Consider the following 10,114-nt stretch of genomic DNA (forward strand, 5'->3'; position numbering starts at 1 on the left):
GTTAGTTAATTTTCAGTATTTTCTTATAAAAAAATTGTGGTTGAATGTTAAAATATCTTTTTTAAATATGAGAGTGGAAAGTTATATGATGTTTAAATAATTTAATATAATGATACATGAATAAAAAATTTAAATACTTTTTAAATTATTAATAAAAATTATTTATAAAATTAATGATATATAAAATATTTTAAAACCTTAAATATAATAATAAATGACATTTAAATAATTTAATATAATGATACATAAAATATAAATTAATTTAATTTTTATATTTAAATAGTTAATATAAATAAGAGAATTTTGATACTTTTTGCTTCCAAACACAAAAAGGCAAAAGCCAAAAGCCAAAAACACCTAAATTCAGCTTTTGTATTTGGGTGGAAAAACACTTACTATTGCAATTATGTCTCCAAAAGACAAGTGTTTTTCATTACTTCTCCGGTGGAAAAACATTTTCGAAACCTTAGTCAGGTACCTAAAAAAAATACAAAGTTGGTTTACAATTTTCAATTTCTGGTATCAATTAAGTCTAAAAAAAAGTTTAGATACTAAATAAGTATAAGTAGTCAAGTTCAGATATTTTTGTATATATTAACCCATACATACATACATATCTATATATAAAGGGTAAACTACATTGGGTAGCTTTTATTTTGGTCACTTAACTAAAAAAAGTTACAATTTGATCACTAAAGTTTTTGAAATTATTTTTTTGTCACCTAACTGTTGAATGACACTTTTTTAGTTGATATAATAACAATCGAGTCCTCAATTTTCATCTTTCCTGTTAATTTGACCCTAATTACATATATAGAATGATAAAAAAAACTCAAAATTATTTAAAAAATAGCATAGATGTCAACTTACTAAATGAGGCTCATTTGACCCACATGAACTGATCCGATTCGTGGAACCCATGGAGAAGCCTATCTACTTAAAGCCACGGTGGCCTAGTGAAACACTCTAGTAAAACTAGAGTTAACAGAGTAAATAGTGTAAATCCTAAAGGGATAAGATTTATAAAGTTTAAATCCTTAAGACTTTCAATTGTAGATAGGCTCTAATATTGACCGTCAATGTAACTCAATCCATACCGTTGGATTTGGGGGAACTCAACTATAAATAGAGGCCTCCCCCTTCATTTGTAATCACTTCATTCCATTCATAGTTGTGAATATATTTGAGAGTATTTACTCAAACACTTGGCATACTATTTTCCTTTGGCTTTTTCTGTTCTTCGTTACTCTTTCGTTTGAGTTTGCTCTCGTTATATTTTGGTGTCTTAGAGAAATTCTGCTAGAATTCTTACCTTTGTGAGAGTTAGGCTGACTTAGGCATATTTGAAGTGAAGAAATTGCCTAAGGCTATGCTGATTGCTAGATGAAAGGTCTAGCCATGTGACAGTTGGTATCAAAGAGGCAAGGTTCGGAAGGTAAGTGGACAACTTCTTGTGAGAGGTGGAGTAATACTTTCATGTCGTGGGCATCAAGGATGATAATGCTAAGGTAAATACTAATGCTCGATATTTTACTGATTTTGCTCTTCTTTGGTGGAGGCGTAGGTCCAAAGATGAAAAGTGTGGTCAGGTTACGATTAGGACTTAGGTGGAGTTCCACAATGTGTTTAATGAGAAATTTTACCCCCCAATATGCCGAAAAGAAGACTTGGGCTAAGTTGCGTCAATTTTCACAAAAAAAGGAACAATTCGGGAGTATGTGAAGGAGTTTAGTCAACTGATGCTCCAAATCACAGATCTGAGTGAGAAGGAGGTATTCTTCTTTTTCATGGATGGTTTGAAGTCATGGGTTAAGTAGGAATTGAAATGTTGAGGGGTCCAAGAACTGTTGAAAGTCATAATCATGGTAGAGTTCTTAATTTAGTTTGTTCTGAAGAAATACAAGTTCGAGCCTTTCAAGTCCAAAGAGAAGGGCAATGATGGGGAAGATAAAAATGGATAGGTTGAGTTTAACAATAATAATGGTGGCCATAGTGGTAATGGGAAACTAAAAAATAGGGAAAAGAAAAATGGGTCATTGAAATACTTCTTTTATGAAGGTTCGCATATGGTAAGGAACTGTCTGAAGCAATCCATGTTTTTTACCATCAAAGAGGATGATGAGCCAGAAAAAGCTCCAATGAGACTTGGTTCAGTTGTGCGTGGGTTCAAATCCAAGAGGGGCAATTAGAATGAAAAGAAGTCAATAAAGTGCTTCTTAAGTTGTGGTCTGCATAGGGTGTGAGATTATCCAGAACAATCGAAGACTTCCATGATCAGTAAAGGAGTGGAAGCGAAGCCAGAAAGTGAGACATTGAAGCTTGGATCAATGATACTCAATTCTGTGAAAGTAAAGAGGGATTGCAAACTGAAAAGGTTGATGTATGTGGACATCAATATCGCAGGTCAGAAGAAGAGTGCTCTTTTTGATACAGGGGCATCAAACCTATTCGTATCAGAAAAAACCGTAGGTAAACTTGGTATTTCAATTAGTAAGTCAACTAAGAAGGTCAAGACTGTTAATTCCAAAGAGGTTCCAACTATGGGAGTAGCACAAGGAGTTGAGCTACAAATCGGTCAATGGAAAAGCAAAGAAGGAAAACTTTAAGGTAATTAACTTGGATGATTACGACTTTGTTCTTGGCTTACATTTCCTTGATAAGGTTAATGCTCTTTTGGTTCCTTTTGCCAACTGTATATGCATCTTAGATATTTGACAACAATAATGCATTGTGCCGGTGAGTCGAGACATGAGAGGAGGAACGGAGGTATTATTGATAATCCAACTAGTTGAGGATGTTCATTGTAGGAAGAACATCGTTTGGGTATATTAGAGTGCTAAGGAGACCACCTTGGAAATGTTAGAGGGGCAACAAACTAATATGAAGTCTGTTGAGTTATAAGTGGGGCTACCACCTAAGAGAGAGGTGGGTTGTGTATCGAACTTTGGGGGAAAAGTGGCAATGTAAATTGGGCAGCTAAGATGAGTAAATGCAACGAGTGAGGTGCATCTCAAACACTTTGATAATGTTTTTAATTTTGACTTGTTGGCTTGGCAAATATAGGAGCCCTTTTAGAGTTCTGAAGCGGGTAAGCTGATTGGCTTGCAAACCAGAATTAATGAGAATACTCAAAGTTAACTTGGTCTTTAATGTAGGCACGTTAAAGCCTATTTGTGCGGATCAAGAGAATCCCAACCGAGGTAAGTCACAATATGGGCAACTAAGAGTGACGAGTTCTTGCGAACGAGATGTACCAAAAAGGAGAGAAACAGTTTGAGTTAGGAGATAACGGAAGCCGTGGTAAGTGTTCTGAGGGGTAGGACTACCTAATAGAGAGACTAGTCAAGAATCAACCGAGGCATTGAGAGAGCTTTGAGGAGAGTTAAACCAATTCCATTCTAAGAACGCAACGAAGGTGTTGCGAGAATGGGTGGGGGAGAATGTCACAAGCTGCAGATCAAAGCTTGTGACCATTGCGCATAGAACGCCCCATAGAGGTCAACTTATTAAATGAGACTCATTTGACTAACATGAACTGGCCTAATTCGTGGAACCTGTGGAAAAGCCCATCTACTTGAAGCCTTAATGGTCTAGTGAAACACTTCAGTAAAACTAGAGTTAGCAAGGAAAATAGTGAAACACCCCATAGGACTCTCAATTGTAGATACGATCTAATCTTGACCGTCAATGTAACTCAATCTGTATCATTGGATCTAGGAGAGCTCAACTATAAATAGAGGCCTCCCCCTTCATTTGTAATAACTTCATTCCATTCATAGTTGCGAATATATTTTAGAGTATTTACTCAAACACTTGGGGTGTTATTTTTCTATGGCTTTTTTGTTCTTCATTGCTATTTCGTTTGAGTTTGCTTTCTCACCCATGACAATTACAAATTCTTCCAAGAACACCTCCAAATGCTATCCATAATTAAAAATGTACAAACATTTGACACTATCCATGGGAATCGAGCAAAAACTCATGACTTAATCTTACCAACTTGTCAAGATCCATCATTTTCTTCTTTTTTTTGTTGAGCTCAGCACTTGTGCTCCTCCTCGATTTTTTGTTTCATAAAATTTACTTTTTGAGTCTACTCAATATTTGACTTCTTGAGGCTTTCATTTTAAGTTTCTTCTATTTTTCGAGTTTTAAAAAGCTTTCACTTTTTAGGTCCCATAAAATTTCCCAAGTATATTTATTTTAATTTTTTGGTTTATTGAAAATTGATCCATTTTTGGCATCCTTCAAGCTTCCATCTTCTGAGTTCAATAAAGTGTTTCAAGCACATATTTTAATCTTTAGATTTATAATTTTAAAATTTTTTAATACTGTTAGACACATATTTAATCTTTAGATTTATAATTTTTATTTTTTATTTAAAAATTATAAAAAAATATAAAAAATAAAAGTGTCACTATAATAATCTTAATTATAATTTAAAAGAATAAATATTTCTATAATTTCATAACTGGGTTGATAATCCAATTAAGGGTGACATTCACTTAATAAAATGCTTAATATAAGTATTAGATATAAAGACGATGAAGCAACCAAAAAGTGAAATTTTCCTAATACCATATTTTTGAGGTTGTTTTAGTTATACCTTTAACTTATATTTTTGAGTTTTTCATCATTGCATATTATGTTTCATGTAGGTAAAGTGTACATATCATCTTGAAGAGAAATGAGAGCTGCTGTTCGCTTTACTAAAAAAAAAAAAATCAACTTTCCTAGGATCACACAGGTTTAAGCTCTTCCTTTTCTTTTTCATTTTTCCCTTTTTATATGGTTTATTTTTAATAAAAATTTTCATGTCACTCTTAATTTCGATATTCAATAAATTAATTTTTATTTAATTCTTGTTCGAAAGTAAACCCTAAACTCTTAAAATTTGATAAAAAAATATTTACATATCCTTAAATTTAAGAAAGATACTCAAGCAACCTAAGTTTTATTGATTAATTAAATTTTAAATTGAAAAGATGAATTTACTATTTTTATAATAATATTTTTAATAGTGTTATAAAAAGGAATTAAATTGTTTGATATAATCCAAGGGTATTAATTTAGACAAAAATAATGTTCAAGAGAACTACGAAAAATTAAAATAAAATGTTAAAAATTAAAGATTAAATGTTATTTTATTTCGATGAAAAATAATAATATAATTGAATGTATGATAAAAAATTTTAAATCTTTAGTTTGAACACGATATAATACACAAATTTCTAAATTAGCTGTAACTGATAGTTACAGTAAGCATAAAAAAGATGAAGACAAAGACAGTAGCAGTGGATAGATTGCGATCAAAGTTGTAGTTGGACGGCACCTATAATTCAATAATTGATTCTCCAGCAAGCATTCTCCTTGATTTTTACACACACACACACACACACACATATATATAAAGAAAAGGTGCCTATATCAGAAACAACTCACCATTATTGAACTGGTAATTCTTTAAAAGAGCTGAATTTCCATTAAAATTTGCACAAGTTGTCTCTATCTCAGGCACCAACTTGTGCATTGTCTTATCCTGGAAGGAAAATATTACGAGGATCCTGAATTTCCCAGAATATCAGTCCCCCTATGCCTATGGCTAACTGAAGATAACAATTACAAGTTATACAATAAACCAGAAGCTTAATTCATTTGACTCGTTTGTTAGATATCAGTTACCGGCGATGTTCATGTTGCTGACAGATTGCCTAACAATCCAAAGAGAAAGAGAACAGTAGCAAACACTTGCAGTAGAATTTAATGAAGGAAATATGATTTGCAATTACCTGTTGATGCATATATAACTTATAATGTGTATGATAATAACCCTCCAAAAAAATATGTCATAATCAACTTACAAATACTATTCACAACAACATGAAACTTGAGATTAATAAGTAAAAAATGAAGCTATTAACACAAGGCTTGAGAATCAGGATCTTCAACCTCCGACAGTGACTTGACGGGGCATCGTATCGGAGTTGGCCAAACTTGGAATTGGTCCACCATTCTGAGCAGGGTTTATTTCGCCCGATACAGTTACGGCATCCTTGGATTGAGGAAGGTTGATTGGTTTGTTAGGGTTTTCTTCAGGCTTCCCGACACAAGCATCCTGAACAGGGTTCTCCGCCTTCTTTATTTTCGGTTTTGACTTTCCGAGCTTTTCTTCAGCTTTGGTGGTCTCCTTAGGTTGAACCTTAGGCTGGGGTTTCTTTACGGTCTTCTTGGAAGCAACATTTTCTTCATTACCATTGGTTTGGGTTCTTTTGGTTGAACCGTTCCGCTCTTGGTTCAAGGAGGGGCGAACACCAGAACCATCAACTTCCGAAGGGTTGTTTGTTGCAGCAACATTACTCTTGTTCCTTCCAAGCTTTGGGGATATTGCACGCGTAGTTGGTATCTGTGACAATTACAATAGATATCAGATAAAGCCCTCTAGTTTGCTGGGAAAATGCTTCGTTTTACTGATATATCAAGGACAAGCAGAAAATCAATTAACGATAATCAAGAAGGCTGTAGTTCCTGATCGTTCATGGTGTCCCAGTAAGACAATTCAATATTCATACTATAGATATCACAGTTACCATTATCACACCATATCCAAAACATTCTAAGGCTGGTGTGGTATCAAAGAGCATAAATCCGATAAAAGAATACATGCCAGAATGAAATAGTAATAAAGAAAAAAGAAAACCATTAAATTACCTTCTTTAGTTCAACTTTTGGAGGAGGTTCCTTGTAGAAATTCGGCATCGGTGTAGCTTTAAAAGTCAAGCTCTTCCTTAATTGCTTGATTTCCGCCTCCTGGTTCTCCTGCACAACGCAACAAACCACAAAATTAATGAAATGAAACAGAAAAGTAGGGAACATAGAGAATTATGTTCGTTCGTGTAATGGTTATATTGAAAAGTCATTGCCAAGACCTTTGATTTTGCCTGCAGGTTATTCTTTTCGACTTCCTTAGCATGGATCTTCTCTTCTAGCTTTGAAAGAAACTGGAGGAAAAAAATTATGAAAGGGTTACTATAAACTTAATGTATTTAAGGGCTATCAGCAAACAATGGATTGATGTATATTCCCAACCTCCTTCCTCTTTTCAGCACGTTCCTCCAACCTGAAGGTGAATCCTGACCCACTACTCCTCCTAGTGCTACGAGAGGTGGCACTGCTAATAACCACACAGACATATTGATTAAACGAAAATGATTAATAAAACAAGTTGCATAGGAAATGGAAGTTAAAACTAAAAGTAATGACAGTACGAAGTAGTGGAATGGGCATCATCGTCCTCTTTGCTCTGCATTGTAGCTGCTATTGGCTTTGAATCAACTGATCTGGAAATCATACAGGATTTGTTGAGATCTATTGACTTTGAATATAAATGTATTAACAGTACATACACAACCAAAGGATAAGATACTAACAGTTTGCATCTGAGTGATGATAGGTCACTAAGACACTTACTCGGATGATGAAGAGGGCTTAGCAGCCGTATTTCCAGGACCAGACTTTGCCGGCTTATTGCTAGGCAAAGATGCTATAGTGGTCCTTCTAGAAGAAGCTCCACCACCATTTGCATTTGCCGGCTTTGTATTGACATGGATGGATCCGCGCCTGTTGGGATGACTCAAACTAGCTGATCCATTGGAAGAAGGGGCATGAGTTTTTGAGCTTTTCTCTTGGGAATGTTTGAGATCAGTGCTCTTCACAAGACCATCCCCATGGATTCTTCTTGCAGGAAATGAAAGACTTTGAGACAGAACATGCCTCTGGTTACGAGAAATTGGAACTGCATTTCTCAGGTTAGGTTTATCCTTTGTCACCTTACTGTTCTTTGCATTACCAGGCTCCTATACATAGAAATAGACACATACACAAACAAGAAATTATGCAAGTGATCAATATAAATAGAACAGCTTGAATGTATGAAACATATGGCACCTTTAAGATTCTTGACAATTGAGTTTTGGAAACATTTGCAGGAGCTTTACTTGTCTTGCCTTCAGATTTTGTTTCTTGCTGCTTCGAATTTGAATCCCCTTCACCATTAATGTCAGCATCAGCATCATCATGTTCCTTTTTCTTTTCTTCTGTAGCAGATTCTTCAATATCAGTTTTTTCACTCACAATTGTCTCTTCCTCCACTGTAACCCCATTTTCAGACTCCATGTCCTGCAAAATTACAAGTGATAACCTTCGGCATCAACTTAAAAATATAAAAAAACTTGAAGGGTTTTCTCCCAAGAATCTTAAATCAATGGCATTGCTCAATTAGATTACGAAACTACAGAATTCAACCAAGATCTAGCTTTAAATGAGTGATCATTGTACTGAATCTAAATAGCATGTTCCCTTTTCACATTCTCTATTAAAAAAACACTACAAACTCTGATCAAATTGAATAAAAAACTTGATATGAGAATCATCTCAGAATTGAACAAAGATCCAACTAAAAATTCTACAACTAAAACTCTCTAAGCCAAAAAAAAAAAAAGACAACCCTGACATAAAAAATTAAACCTTAATGAACATAACCAGACAGAAATGCCATAAACTCAAAAAGAAGAGAAACAAAAATTAAGAGTAATTTTTATTACCTTTCTTACAAGAGTTTGGACTTAAGAGAACTGAAACGCAAAGCTTCAAAGACTAAACGAAGAAAGCACTGAATTTGAAAACAAGTAAACAATAAAGAAAGGAACTTGAGAACTTGAAGGATTAACAAAGAAGTGACAAAATCTGGAACTAAAAGCTAGAAATCCAAACTGGGTTTTGGCTTAAGAGGCTTAATTCATACAAAGTGGCTTACGTAGTGTTGAGAGAGAGAGAGAGAGAGAGAGAGAGACAGAGACTGTGTGTTTTGTTTGTGTACATTTTTTGAGTTTAAAGGACGAGTTTTTCAATGAAGTGGATAGAAAGGTTGATGAAATGGAAAGCCGAAATGACTGTATTGCCATCGATTTGGATAGCCTCTTGCTCCCAGTTCAAAGATTTTAACTTGCCCTTTTCCTAAAATTACAAATCATAATGGAGGGAATAAAATCAGTTGTTAATAAAGTCTTTGTTGTGTTTCACAACTGGTAATTTCTAAATGTTGCGTCTATTATTTGTCTAAATTTGGGACACCACATTTCATTTTGTCACTATTTTTCAATTATTTAATTAAGTTAATATTTAATACATTACTCTTTTATATATATATATATTATCAATAAACAAAATAATTACATACCATTTAAAATTTTAATAATATACTTTACCATAACCATATTGATATACTGGTCTTATTCGATCTAACTGAACTGACTTTACAATGGTTGATTCGCTCAATTAAATCAATTAATCAACCTATTTATATATTTATTATATATTATAAATATATTTAACATAATTAAAACATAATATATATTATTTTGATATGAAACTAAATTGCAGGAGAAATAATTGTATGAAACTGTGATTTCACATATCTATATCTCTTTCTAATAGAAAAATGACAAATCAAAATTTTCCTGTATTTGAATTTTTTCAGAAGGAAATATCTAATTTGTTATTGTCCTATTGAAAAGGGATAGGGATGACGTGGAATAATAGTTTCATAATATGTGCACTCAATTCATTAGAACTTACTAATTACAGATGTTAGCCAACATACCACGTACGTGTAATCTCAAGTAATTTATCCAAATCCAATTATTGAATGATTTTCAAAGCATCTGTTTTTTGTCAATTACAATAACAAGATAAAACCCGAACAATAAACACGATTAGTACGACTCGAATCCATGTAATTTATTAAACACTTATTGAATTTAGTATCACAAGTGATACCAATCGAGTAAATTATTAAAAACTAAGAAAATACAAATACAAATAATAATTTTAACTCGAAAACACCACTTTAACTTATTTTTTAATCTCATCCAAAATAATAATAATATAATAAATCTCCTCTCTTTTTTCTCTTATAAATATAAAAAATTATCCTCCTCCTACTTTACATTTCAATAATTTCTAGTTTACTGCTAACTCTATCGAAAATTACTATTTTATAAAAGAAATTACAATAAAATTTATATATTTTTTTAAAAAATCATGTAATAGATAAATA

The 10,114-nt window shown here is 33.1% G+C and overlaps 1 protein-coding gene across 4 annotated transcripts; it reads right to left on the reverse strand.

The window, feature by feature from the left end:
- Nucleotides 1–5,775: 5,775 nt before the first annotated feature.
- LOC107925651 (protein WVD2-like 4) lies at nucleotides 5,776–8,890 on the reverse strand. Of its 4 annotated transcripts, none has more exons than XM_041114502.1 (9): nucleotides 8,813–8,890; nucleotides 8,601–8,668; nucleotides 7,945–8,175; nucleotides 7,468–7,853; nucleotides 7,266–7,337; nucleotides 7,087–7,168; nucleotides 6,927–6,998; nucleotides 6,709–6,816; nucleotides 5,776–6,403 (listed from the first exon to the last, which is right to left on the reverse strand). In XM_041114502.1, exons 3-9 carry the CDS (start codon nucleotides 8,170–8,172, stop codon nucleotides 5,945–5,947), a joined length of 1,407 nt encoding a protein of 468 aa, XP_040970436.1. In that variant the 5' UTR covers nucleotides 8,173–8,175; nucleotides 8,601–8,668; nucleotides 8,813–8,890; the 3' UTR covers nucleotides 5,776–5,944. The 4 variants fall into 4 exon arrangements, with proteins under 4 accessions (XP_040970436.1, XP_040970444.1, XP_040970426.1 ...); XM_041114510.1 differs by having other exon boundaries at nucleotides 8,801–8,882; XM_041114492.1 differs by having other exon boundaries at nucleotides 7,087–7,171; nucleotides 8,813–8,870.
- Nucleotides 8,891–10,114: the final 1,224 nt, after the last annotated feature.

This window comes from Gossypium hirsutum, chromosome A01 (assembly GCF_007990345.1).
Source record: "Gossypium hirsutum isolate 1008001.06 chromosome A01, Gossypium_hirsutum_v2.1, whole genome shotgun sequence".
In the NCBI taxonomy this organism is placed as follows: Eukaryota; Viridiplantae; Streptophyta; class Magnoliopsida; order Malvales; family Malvaceae; genus Gossypium; species Gossypium hirsutum.

Bases quoted from the DNA above. Each gene is read 5' to 3' on its own strand.
- LOC107925651 (XM_041114492.1), bottom strand. From the start codon at position 8,172: ATGGAGTCTGAAAATGGGGTTACAGTGGAGGAAGAGACAATTGTGAGT. The intron at 7,854-7,944 runs GTGCCATATGTT...TTCTATGTATAG, and splicing joins AATTGTCAAGAATCTTAAAG to GAGCCTGGTAATGCAAAGAA. The intron at 6,817-6,926 runs GTCTTGGCAATG...TGCGTTGTGCAG, and splicing joins ACCTGCAGGCAAAATCAAAG to GAGAACCAGGAGGCGGAAAT.